The sequence below is a fragment of the Marmota marmota genome, unplaced genomic scaffold, assembly GCF_001458135.2.
Source record: "Marmota marmota marmota unplaced genomic scaffold, marMar, whole genome shotgun sequence".
Lineage (NCBI taxonomy): Eukaryota > Metazoa > Chordata > Mammalia > Rodentia > Sciuridae > Marmota > Marmota marmota.
The window spans coordinates 7,339,577-7,352,402 of record NW_025999913.1 but is presented as its reverse complement, the minus strand read 5'-3'; the positions used below and the strand labels follow the sequence as shown (position 1 = coordinate 7,352,402).

At 42.3% G+C, this 12,826-nt stretch overlaps 2 protein-coding genes across 2 annotated transcripts in view; one reads left to right on the top strand and one right to left on the bottom strand.

Annotated features, from left to right (window-relative positions):
• Sycp2l (synaptonemal complex protein 2 like) overlaps positions 1-11,785 on the bottom strand; it is a 122,042-nt gene extending 110,257 nt beyond the window's left edge. The window contains exon 1 of the mRNA XM_048799790.1: positions 11,663-11,785. Within this exon, the coding sequence (XP_048655747.1) occupies positions 11,663-11,683 (21 nt within the window). The 5' untranslated portion in view covers positions 11,684-11,785. The remainder of the gene's footprint in view (positions 1-11,662) is intronic.
• Positions 1,236-8,212, top strand: Gcm2 (glial cells missing transcription factor 2). Its single transcript, XM_015494198.1, has 5 exons — positions 1,236-1,325; positions 4,639-4,891; positions 5,020-5,132; positions 5,525-5,650; positions 7,274-8,212. The coding sequence occupies exons 1-5, from the start codon at positions 1,236-1,238 to the stop codon at positions 8,210-8,212; spliced, it is 1,521 nt and encodes a 506-aa protein (XP_015349684.1).
• Positions 11,786-12,826: the final 1,041 nt, after the last annotated feature.

Sequence of the window (12,826 nt, the reverse complement as noted above, 5' to 3'; positions counted from 1 at the left end):
GGTGGGGGGGCTGCCTCTAAGGTGCCGGAATCGCCCGAAGTGAGGCGGGTGCACATCGGAAGAAGGCTTCGTCTCAGTCCTGAAGGGCTCACATTGTCCTAGCAAGGGTTCTCCAATCCCCCAAAGCCTTCCAAGACAGTACGAAGTAACTGAATTTGTCGCGGTCTTTCCACGACAATATCAATAAAGATTTCTTTAAAGGGAATTTCCACAATACCAATAGACATTTCTTTTTAAGATTTGCGTTCATGTGGGTGACTTGAACGGAAACCTCGCGGAACTCCACTCGGTTCTTTATTTAACGGATAAGGAAGCCGAGGTTCCAGGGTTCTTCGGACTTCTGAGCTCCTGCAGCAGAGCGCAACTTCGACCGCCCTCTCCATCTACCCGGTGTTCATCTCACCCCCACCGCCTCCAGATTCACTTTCCAGGACTTTCTCCAGGATTCAGGACTTTGCAGCCCCAAGAGCGTGGGTGCGCCAGCGAGCTTTCGGCGACATCCGCGCCCCCTCCGACGTCCGGTGCAGCCAAGCATAGACTCCCCGACTCGCCCAACAGCTGCAGCAAGAGCCGAGAGCGGAGGTTCAAAGCAAATCGGCCCCACACTAGGTGTGGGCACGCTTATTCAGACTTGGGCGTGTGGCTGGCGGTTGAGAGTGCTGCAAGGTTCCCACGCTCTCCTGGAATGGAGTGTGGGCTCTCGAGGGACTTTGCTAGCAAACCACTGCTTCAAAAGCCTCGATCTAAGCCTTCTCCAAAACCACGGAGACCGAGGTGCAATTAGGAATAAAAAATGGTTTGCAATTTAAATGAAATATTCTAACCGCATCTCATCTTGGCTTCAGTTTCTTCTTGATTCAAAAAAGGCTAGATTTAACCTCCTCCTCCTTTCCAGCTCTATCCGGGAGGGGGTGACCCGCTTCTCGTGAAGAGCGCTAGAGAGCGCAGCGAGGAGGAAAGGCGGAGCCGCAGGGGTGTATCTCTATAAACTTGCACACAGCCGCCAGACCCTTGCTGCTCTCTGGGTGGAGAGATTTCAGCACCGCAGTTGAGGACAGGGCTCCGCCCGATCCAAGTCCTCAGCTTGAAGCTTCTGAATTTCTAAACAACTCGCGTGCGCGCTCCCTCTCACACACACCTGATTTCTTATTAAAGGTGGGAGAATCACCTTGCACACCTCTCGTTTTTTCTATCTTTCAGGATCCTAGGAAGAGAAGGCGAGCTAGGCTGGGCAGATGCCGGCAGAGGTAGCGCAGGACGCGGACCGTGCGTGCGCCTATGGGATGAAGCTCAACTGGGACATCAATGATCCGCAGATGCCTCAGGTGAATGAAATTGAGTGTGTGCGGGCACGCGTGGCGTTGCCGTTCAAAGAAGGGGGAACGGCATGTAAGTTCTTGCTGAGACTCTGGAGACACACTCATACACACACACACACACACACACACACACACACACACACAATTTCTGAGAGCCCTCAAATGTAGAAAAAAGTTTTCTGGACTCTCCAAAAGACTAAGTTGGATTTAGAGATTTGTGTACTCCCAGCAGTTACCTTGTGCTTATCTGAAGGCGTGCTGGAAGCAGTAGGAAATATGGATCGGGCTCCACATTCTGAATAGTCCAGTGAGAGCAAGACACCTTGCCTTTAGCCATGGTAGAAATCAGTTCTTTCTCCCCTTTTCTGCTTATTGGAAAACCCAGAAGAAATGTAGGAGGGAAACACAGAAAATGTAAATACCACTGCTTCTCCTGGAAAAAGCTGTAAGATAGGATTGTAAACGGAGGTGGCAACTTGAGCAGTTTGTTTAGATAGAACCCACTGCCTTATTTGGAGTTTCCACCGTCATGCTAATGAAGGCATTTTCTCCTAAACCTCACTTCTTTAATGACAAGGAGACCATCACACTTTTAGTAAATTTGTTTTGTTTTGTTTGAATGGAGCCAAGTGGTTTAGAGCTACATGCAGGAAATGAGCCAGGCAGTTATGGTTGGTTTACTGATTTGGGTCAAAACTGAGGGGTGACTTGAAAGTCCTGGGTGTAGGTGGACAGGCTGGAGAATGCGAGTTGCTTTCTGAGAAACTTTCCAGCAGAGTTGTGGTGCAGGAGTGAGAAACTTGGCATTTACTCAGTCTTTATCATGTGCCAGGTGAATAGCAATTCGTTAATCAGAAGTGTAGCTTCTTACAGTTTGCTCTTTTTTTTTTAATGTATATATGTGTTGTAACATAATTCTGCAGTGGCTCATCCCTCCAGCATTTTCTAGACTTTCTAGTAAATATGAATTATTTTCCTTTGGAAGACTGGTTCTTAATCAGGGAGTATGTGTAACATCTCAAAAGGAACAGGCACACTGGCCCATAAAAAGAGAAAGGAAAGACAGCTTCTAGCCCTGCTCTGACTGAGGGGGAGAACTGAACTGGCTCTATGACCTTGATACAGTCCTTGAATGTACCTTAGTCTCAGGCTACAGACCTGTCATCAAGTGGTAGAACTAGATAAGAATCTCAAACTCTCATCCAGTCTCCTCTCTCTCTCTCTCTCTTTCTCACACACACACACACACACACACACACACACACGTGCCAATGTATCACAGCAAAGGAAATCCAGTCTTGGACATCCTCTGCTGTTGTATGATTTAGAAACAGTTTCTGACTGCACCTCTAGCACCCCTTCCTCAGGAGCTGTGTGAGACAGGAAGGCCTGGTCTGCACCCGGAAAGGAAGTACTTGAGCCATTCTTTTTTCTGGACAATTGTTGATTTGATACTAAGATCCTTAATTTTAAATGTTTACATTTAAAACCAACAGATGTGCTGTTAATATAAACTTAGATTTGATAATACATCATCATATATTCCATTTGTTAATTAGCTTAAATCAGTGTGTTAATTTATATCAATTCTAATGTTTTAAAGAAAAATAAATTATGCCTATTACTAACAGTAATGACTTCAACAGTATCCTTGTGGTTTTGGAAATAAAATCACCACTTTATGTTTTTACTATTAGACTGGGAAATACTAATGATGTACACAATTCTGAATTGTCCAACGGAGAATACTTTGACTTTGCAAATGTTTAATCTAATTTTCCCAGGTAGTGGGAGGGCGAAGAGCTACAAATGGCTCACTACTATGTTCATACTCTCCTGATCTTTTATTATACCAGTAAGATCAATAGGGTCTGCCTGCTGCAGATCTTTTGTTTAATTCCCAACTATACTACTGCAGAAAACTATCTGTCTAGCCTCCGATTCCTTATCTGTTAAATGAGTGTAAGGATGCTCATCTTGCAAAGTTTTGTGAGGATTACAGATATTGCAGAATATGGATTTGAACCATGCATGATGTCTCTGTCCCAAATACTCAATTCTGAATTTTATTGCAAAAGCATCCATAGATAATACACAGAAGAATGTATGTGGCCATCCTCCAACCAATCTAATAGACACTGTAATTTAAGTCCTATGTAAGTTTCAGGCATCACAAAATATAATTCTTTTGATTTTCTCACAACCATTTAAAAATATAAAAAAATCATTCTTAGCTTGAGGCCATATAAAAACAAGGAGCAAGCTGGATTTGGTCAATAGTACCAGTTTACTGGTCATTGCCCTAGAGAGTATCTGGTAAATGCTTGGTGATGGGTAATTTTATATTGAACTTAAATACAAAAAGACACATATCACAGTATAAATAATACACAAAACAGAAAAAAAGACTCTTAAATATGAGTATTAAAGCAATGCTCAGTATTTATTTTTATGGTATTTACATTTTCATTTGTACATCATAATTATGTATAATAGTGGGATTTGTTGTTACCTATTCATACATGCACACAGTATATTAATGCTTAGGATTTTAGATATTACTTATTATTTCAGGCATATGGCTCTTTGTTTGAAAAGAATGGCAATCTCGCCAAAGCCCAAAGCTTAAGATTTATCATTATGGCTAGGTCCTTCATCAGGATACCTTTTACAATTTGCCACAGTTAGGTGAGGAGTGGAGATGGGAAACTGTCCTTGTCTCGGGAACATTGTTCTGGGTGCCACTAGCAGGTTTGGGACAGAGAACCAAGAAGTTTTGAAGAAAAAATACTGACTTAAAGATATTTACAGGTTCAATTGCATTTCAGTTATAGAGCATTCCAATTACTTTTTTGCCCTGATATTTTGATACTGAACTTGAAAATGTTTTCAACACTTGAATACATCAAGAACTGGAATGACATAGTGATAATGAACTCAGACCTCAGGCTCTAGAGTTTGTCCAAGGCAGGTCTGGGGTGGTCAAGCCTATAGCCAGGTCTTTCTAGCGGTGTGAACTTGGACAAGTCAATGAACCTTTCTGCAAAATGGGCATAATTGCCTATATGTGGTGTGAGGATAATGCATGTACAACATTTAGAAGATAAGTACTATACAAATATTTATTATTAGCTGGTTGTCAAAAAAGCACACATAGGGTAAGTGGTATCTTGTAGCATAGTTTGGGAGCTTTACAACATTTCTGCATTTAACAAAAACCCATTTTTATTCTAATGTGCTTGGAGAAAATTAAAAGCGTGATGCATGTGATTTGAGCTCCATGAAAAAGAGTCACTCTTGTTTCCGCGCTTTCTCCCAGGAGCTGGCTCACTTTGACCACTTCCGTGAGTGGCCCGATGGCTATGTGCGCTACATCTATAGCAGGGAGGAGAAGAAGGCGCAGCACCACCTGAGCGGCTGGGCCATGCGCAACACCAACAACCACAATGGCCACATCCTCAAGAAGTCGTGCCTGGGCGTGGTGGTGTGTGCGCGTGCCTGCGCCCTGCCCGACGGCTCCAGCCTGCAGCTGCGACCAGCCATCTGTGACAAAGCCAGGCTGAAACAGCAGAGTGAGGGCGCGGGCCAGGGAGTGGGTGACCTCAGAGTCCTGAGCTCTGGGTTCCCAACCAATTTCCCCTTTCTTTAGGGAGTCTGAGGTGGGGGTTGTTCCTAACATTTCTCCCTCTGGGGTTGGCAGAGAAAGCATGTCCCAACTGCCATTCTGCTTTGGAGTTGATTCCTTGTCGAGGGCACAGTGGATACCCTGTGACCAATTTCTGGAGGCTGGATGGCAACGCTATATTTTTTCAGGTAGGTGAGGCGAGAATACATTTGTGATGGATAGTTTCATCCTAGCACGGGCACCAAACTCTAGATTAAACTCTAGATTAAATTTCCAGGGGCTGAAAATAGGTGGTGGGGGCCCCCAGGACCCTACCAGTTACCCAGGAATTAACTTATGTACTGTCTGTGCTCTTTAAAGGACAGATGTAGTGAACCAAGTTATAGTTACAGTTTCAAGCTATCTTTTAAGGTTTCTGTCATTGATGGGGTTTTATTTTCAAGATTTTTTTCTCTCTTTTTGAAAAAAAAAAAATAACTTGGGATCTTTGGAAAAGGTATGATCAATTTTTGGCCAGCTTAAACCATAGCCAGCTTTCTCTAGAGGAACAGACAGATGATCCATTTCTTCATTAATGTAGGCCAAGGGAGTTCATGATCACGCAAGACCAGAGAGTAAATCAGAGACAGAAGCTAGAAGAAGTGCCCTCAAGAGACAGATGACCTCTTTTTACCAACCCCAGAAAAAGAGAATGCGTGAACCCGAGGTAATGGGGAGATGACCGGGCACTGTGCTCTGTGTTCATTTTCATAGTCGAATACACCGATAATTGAAATATGAATGTCTTCCCTTAAATTCAGTATCCCTAAAAAATGTCATTACATCGACACTTGGTTGGGATCTCTAATCCCTTGTAGCCCATGATCTCTATTGGCAGTGATACAGTTAAGATGTCTGCTGACTTCCTCATACAGGTGCCTGATTATCCAACAGCCTTAGAGAAAGAAATACACCAGAACCATTATCCTCAGGGAATAGATTCAAGACCTCCCAGTGCATACCTGAAACTATAGATAATACCAAGCCCTATATAGGTTGTTTTATATATATTTATATATGTGTGTTTATACACACATATATAAACCTATGAAAAAGTTCAACTTACAAATTAGGCATAGTAAGAGATTAACAAAATGACTCATAAAATAGAACAATGATAACAATAGATTACAATTAAAGTTATTTAACATTTGTGAATTATTTATTTCTAGTATTTTCCACTTAATAATTTTGGACCTTGGTTGACCATGGGTAATTGAAACCTCAAAAAGCAAAACTATGGATAAGTGGGGACTACTGAATGTGCATACTAACAGTGAGTTAACAGGGCATCTTGAAAAGGTCCTTTACATTTGTGTTAGCCAGCTTTCCGTAACTGTAACGAAATGCCTGAGTCAATCAAATTTTTAAAAAGAAAAGTTTTATTTTGGCTTATAGTTTTGGTGATTTCAATCCATGGTTGATTAGACTGTTACTTTTGGGCCTGTGGTGAGTGCATGGTAGAGAAAGCCCTTGCCTTATGGCCAGAAGTAAAAGAGAAAAGTGAGGCTGAAACTGCAGAGAGAAGGGGACAGGGTCCCAATATCCCCTCTGAGAGCAGATCCCCAAGGACTTATAACCTTCAACAAGAATCTACCTCCTAAAGGCCTGCTCACCTCCCAGTTAGCACCACCCTGAGGACCAAGCCTATAATATGTGGGTCTCTGGCAGACACTTAAGATCCAAACTGAAGAAACATTTGTAAAGGAACAGATAACATTTCTTTAAGCAACTTGATACAGCATGGCTTTTCCAGAAGGATTTCAAGCAGGCAGAGTGTTCATGTGAGGATAACAGAAACTGACACCGTTTGAGCACTGCCACATGCCAGGCACTGATCTGGGAGTGGCATACATTTAGTGGTTGCAGAAACTCATCATAACGAAGCCCCATATTTCTAATCAGGAGACTAAAACTCAGAGAGGTTGAGTTACTTGTTCAGTTAGTGAGGGACAGAGTCAGAATCTGAAGCCATCTCTGGGTAGCTCCTGAGCGTCCACTGTTATGGACACTGCATGGGTGAGAACAGGACCACCTGCCACTCCCACTCATCCTGCCTGGTTTCTACAGACCTTCCTCATTCCATATGTTGTGTTCATTCCTGAGCAATCTCAAGCTTAGCGAACTCTGGACCACAAGCCCAAATCATGTCACTTAGCAGTGTATTGTCACAATACAGGGCCCACCAACTGGAAACTTGTTTTTATTTGCATGGTCGACTATTGTTATGGGTGAAGATGTCTACGCCATTTATATATCATATTTCTGCATTTGTATCATTTTTTTTTAGGCAGGAGCAAATCAAGACAGCAGTGAATATTTCAACAGCACATCTTTCCTGGAAAATCCAGAACTGTTTGATATAATTACTGACACGAGCTGCCTTATTCCAGGGCAGCCTTGTACTTCCTTCCCAAACTCTGATGCTTACAAAGCTACCTGTGACCTAGCCATCTTTCAAGGAGACATGGTGCCTCCCTTTCAGAAATATCCAAACCCAAAAATCTATTGGCCTCGACCACCCTGCAGCTATGAATTGACAGGCCCTGGATACACAAATCCAAGTCCCTATCCCACCCTTTGTAAAGATTCTACCAGTGTTCCTAAAGACCCAGACTGGGTCCATCTGAACGCACTCCAATATAATGTCAATTCATACAGCAGCTACGAGAGGAATTTTGATTTCACCAGTAAACAATGCAGCTGGAAATCAGCACTTGGAAAACCCAGCCTTGGGGAGAGGACCGACCATGGACAGTTACAGGCCATGGCCACGCCCCCATGTCAAAATCCAGAGTTTCCATGTAGGTACCTCGCCACTCCTTCAGCCGGTGGCCCAGCCCTGCAGACAGTGATCACCACTACCACCAAAGTGTCCTACCAGGCCTACCCGTGCCCTGCTCTGAAACATGGTGATGGTGGACAGGATACTAACAGCCTTTCAACCTGTAGCTATGCTGCTGACAATGCCCTGATGTCTGTCTGTCCAGAAGCCCTGGACCCCCCAGCTGCAGTCACCAGGGCACCCTCTCCAGCAGGGAAAATTCCTTTGAAAGTTCCAGGAGATTGCAGGGCCATCAAATCCACATTGGCTTTTCCTCAAGAGGCAGCTCCCTCTAGGCCAGAGGGAGCCGATGCCTGGGATGTGTGTCTGTACGGGCTGGGCTCTGCCATCAGTTATGTGGACAGAGCAGGTCCACTCTTTAGCTATGACAGTGAGGACTTTTGAAAGAAATTCCAAGTTGCCCTGTGCATGATATTGGTGTGCGTACAGGAGGAAAATGCAAAATGGCAACTATCTTTTGTTGAGCTGGGAGATGGGTCTTGTGTTCCAAGAAATAGAGATAGTAGTAAAAATGCTGACTAGCTGAGGAAGTTATCTGTTGGAAATATTTGACAGTATTGGGAAATTTTGTGCAGCATTTTGAGACTGGCTATGGTACATACAATTAGGTTGAGAAAATATGATTCTCCCAAATGAACAAATAAGCCAACTGCAGAACAGGAAGATTAACAATATTGGCCTTAGCTTAGGAGCTGCAGTGGAAAGCCAAGCCTGTGGTTCCCTCCCTGAGCCTTTCCATTAGCCTTTTCCCTATTAGGGAATTTCACACATCCTCATTTGGCTCTTAGAAGCATCTAAACAGCTTCAGATAAAAAGCTTTACGATTTTATCCCCTGAGACATTTCATAAGATTTTTGCTTAGCATTCAGAACTTGTTAGAATAGCCTCAGGAAGTAATTTGATCATTTTATCTCCAAAGTATATATTTACAACTTAAAAAAAAAATCTCAGGTAGTGGTAAAGTACAAATGTTTTAAAAAAGAATTTTAGTTTTTATTAATTAGATGAATACTTTTGCTTAATGTGATGATTTTTGTAACACAGGTACCCCAACGAGGATGATATGTATGTAGAGGATTATTATTATTATACTAAATATGTTTTTTCTGATTAGGTTTAAAATCAGAATGAAGAGTTTCATTCAAATATAGCTTTATAATTCCTTTGTTTTCCTTCATAAATGTAATCGATTGTGCTCAAGTAAATGTAATTAAGACATTTAAAGTAATGTAACTGATGTTTTTAATTACTTCAGAATGGAAATAGGAAGAAATAGTGTTTATATTATGACCCGGAGAGCTTACTATGAAATACTAAAACTTATGAAATAATTTGAAAGTTTTGTAGTTTATTTTAGAACTATCAACTATTGTCATAATATAAAGCCTCTTAAAGACATTTGGAATGGGAGCTGGGGTGCAGCTCTGTGGTAGCACACATGCTTAGCATGCTCAAGACCCTGGGTTCAGTCCTCAGCACTGCAAAAAAAGAACATTTAGATGGTGCACAACCACAATTTTATACTTCTCCCAATACTTAGTGAAAACACTTTTTTCAAGCAAAGTTAACAAACTTCATAAGAAAAAAAAATTGAGAATGGGGTGGGGGTGAAAGTATCATTCTCAGATTTGCATAGAATACCCATTTTGAATAACCAATTGCAGTCAAATGCCATTTTAAATCACTTTGGGTTCTGAATAGGCCACCTGACTTAGAGAACTCTAATATCTTGAACCAGTAAATACATGAAGCATTTACCATGAAATTGAACACATATGAGTTCACGCCTATGATTCCTTAGCCAACTTTTTCTCAAAAGAAAGGGTGCCTAGTGAACCCATAGACTATTTTTTAATTGAAACTTCCATTGCCCAAACTCACAGCTTATACTAATATTTAACTTTAGACAGCACTTACCATGTGCAAACACTTTCCTAAGCCCTAAACATATGTTAGTTTATTTAATCCCATAGCTATTGCTCCCTGAGTAGCTCACACTAATCACACCTTTTTATTGCTGTGACCAAAATACCTGACGAGAACAACTTAGAGGAACAAGAGTTTATTTCAGCTTTCAGGTCCAGAGGTTTAGTTCTTGGTTGGCCAAATCAATTGTTTTGAGCTCAATTGTTCTGAGGCAGAACATCATGGTGGAAGGGTGTGGTGGAGGAGTGCAGCTCTGTTCTTGGACACCAAAAAGCAGTGAGAGAGAAGTGGGGAAGGGGCCACCAGGAAGATGCACCCTTCTAGGGCACACCCCTAGTGACCCACCTCCTCCAGCCATGCCCCACCTGCCTATGTTACCACTCAGTCAGTCCATTCGGACTAGGATGGGCTGATTAGGTTACAGCTCTCATGATCCAATCATCTCACCTCTGAGTTTCCTGCATTAACACAGGAGCTTTGGGGGAGGCACCTGATAGCCAAACCACAACACTAAGAGAGGGACAATGACGTACACAATACATGGGCGCCCTGGGATTTGAGTCCAGGTAATCTCCAGAGTCAGGTTCTGACCCCACACCATTATACGAGCTTTGATAATAATTTATCAGTGAAATTCCTCTTACACATATGAGTTGCACATGTATGAATAGCAAGTTTTATGAGTCCTAGATGTGTGTGGGCAGGTGGATAGGAAAGTCCTGAAATGGAAAAGAGCAGACCTGAGGTGGAGGCCCTGAGGCGAGCATTTCCCAAAGTGTGGCACAAGGGTTCTCGGGCTACCGTGTGAGTCTAGGCTGCCCACCAGTGTTTTATTTAATAGTTATGGGTTTATTTTAATGAGAAATAGGGAAACATAAATGATACATCAAATCTGATTTCAGGATATTTGTGCCCAAAGCAAAATAGTTTGGGTTCTGCTTGTTTGAAAGCAAGGCAATTTAAGAAATATATATATATACATACATATATATAATATTATATTAGACAATAGTACAAGTATTGCAAGAAGATACCAAAGTCTTGAAAAATATATATATATATATATATGACAATAGTACAGGTATTGCAAGGAGATGACCAAAGTCGTGAAAATGGTTAGAGAACTAATGAAGAATGAGACACCCTGTCCTATAGCAAGGGATCGGGGCTGGAGGGAAGCTGTTCAGCTGGAAAGGGTCAATGGCAATGACAATGAGATTGTATAAAGCAAGAGCCTAAGAGAGAACAAGGTTGGGTATGACGCGGCTTCTGGAACCTTAGCCATAGAATTGAGTGTTCCACTGGGCAATATGTATCAGCCTGGCTATGGGGGTTGATGCCAGGAGAGGTGGGCAGAGAGAGAGCATCTTCCCGGTGTTGGCCACACACCCCAGTTCCATCCTCAAAGAAGCAGGATGCAGGGCAGGGTGGCTAAGTAGCACAGAACAGTGTCTGCAAAGTGGGCCAACTGAGGAAAGCTGAGCCTCTGGCACACATTTTTAGCTCCAAAACACTCATCTATGGGGGAGTAAAGGAGGTCTGTAGAAAATGAGTGGAAGTAGGAAACATACAAAGGCACATCATATTATTAATGATACTAAATATTAACTAGGAATACTGATTATTAACAATAGCTATTTGTTGATTTACTAATTAGCTTTCAAATATGGGGAGCATAAGTGAAGGGCACCAGGCTGCTGATGTTCATTGTTCTATCAGCTCCAGATCTGGGATGAACCAAGCCTGCAGTTAGACCTGTGAGTACATCAACTGCTGAGAGCAGAGGAGGTCAGGACCAAGGGAGGTGGGGCTGGGCTGAGAGCTGATGCCTCTGATCAAGGCAAATTCCCCAGTTAGGCTTCCCTGGTGCAGAGGGACTCTGACGAGAAACACAAGTCAATCACTTACCAGCCTTTCTTCCCTCTTCATGGAACAGTGTGTGGTCTTGATATATTTTGCAGAAGACTTGATATGCTTCTCAGAAAAAACCTCAAAATCAATGGAATTAACTTCTGATGAGTTTCCATGAATCATTTGAGAGAGACACTAATGACTTAGCCAGGCACGGTAGCACATGCCTGGTAAATCCTGCCTCAGGAGGCTGAGGCAGGATGTTCAAGTTCAGGGACAGACTCAGCAACTCATCCAGACCCTGCCTCAAAATAAAAAATAAAAGGAACTGGGGATGTAGCTCAGTGGTAAAGTGCACCTGGGATCAATCCCCAGTACCAAATACAAAAAAAAAAAGAAAAATACTAATTACTTATCTCATAATTAAAGGATTGACTAATATTGACTAATAATCAGTGAGACAATGCACTAAGAAAACCACTGCAAATAGAATTCATGACTGACAAAATAACTGGAAAAATTATTTTCCAATTATTGATGTGTTTATAACCTTCCTCCATGGTCTCCCTTCCTCTCTAAAAAGACGAGTGTATATCACAGTGAAGGTCTTACAAAGTGGTCAACCAAGGAAGGAACTGGAAGGTTGAGCCCTGGCTACACATTAGAACCACACGGGAATTTTAAAAATCCCACCATCCAGAATGCACCTGAGGCCAGGGAAGTCAGAGTCTCACGGAGTGAAACTCGGCCATCAGTATGGCTTAAAGCCCCCAGATCATTCCAGAGCACAGCCCAGGCTCTGGCTCCAGTTTGCCAGAATAGGACTGGGAACCTCTTTAGAGTAAGTCATTGCTGGAAGCTTAAAGCAAGATGGTCTTTGGAAGAAAAACAGTGTTCTCTGTGTGATTCATCTCTAGGATGCTTACTTTCCTCCTGGATGCCACCGTGCTCTTCACTTAAAGGGAAGAAGCTGGCAAAGCCAGGTCCTCTATTTGTTATTATTTAAAGTACAAATTTAAAATTGAGCTTTAAATCAATAAAATTAGGGCATACAGTTGGCCCTCCATATTTATGAGTTCTCCATGCATGCATTCAACCAACTTAATCAAAAATAGTCAGGAAAAAAAATTATGCTTGTACTGAAGTTACACAAACTTTTTTTTGTCATTACCTAAGCAATACAGTATAGCAAGTATTTGCATAGCATTTACATTGTATCAG

What these genes read in the sequence shown, in the direction of transcription:
- Gcm2 (XM_015494198.1), top strand. Translation starts at nt 1,236, where the DNA reads ATGCCGGCAGAGGTAGCGCAGGACGCGGACCGTGCGTGCGCCTATGGG. An exon ending in AGCCAGGCTGAAACAGCAGA is followed by an intron (nt 4,892 to 5,019) that starts GTGAGGGCGCGG and finishes TGGGGTTGGCAG; the next exon opens with AGAAAGCATGTCCCAACTGC. An exon ending in AGAGAATGCGTGAACCCGAG is followed by an intron (nt 5,651 to 7,273) that starts GTAATGGGGAGA and finishes ATTTTTTTTTAG; the next exon opens with GCAGGAGCAAATCAAGACAG.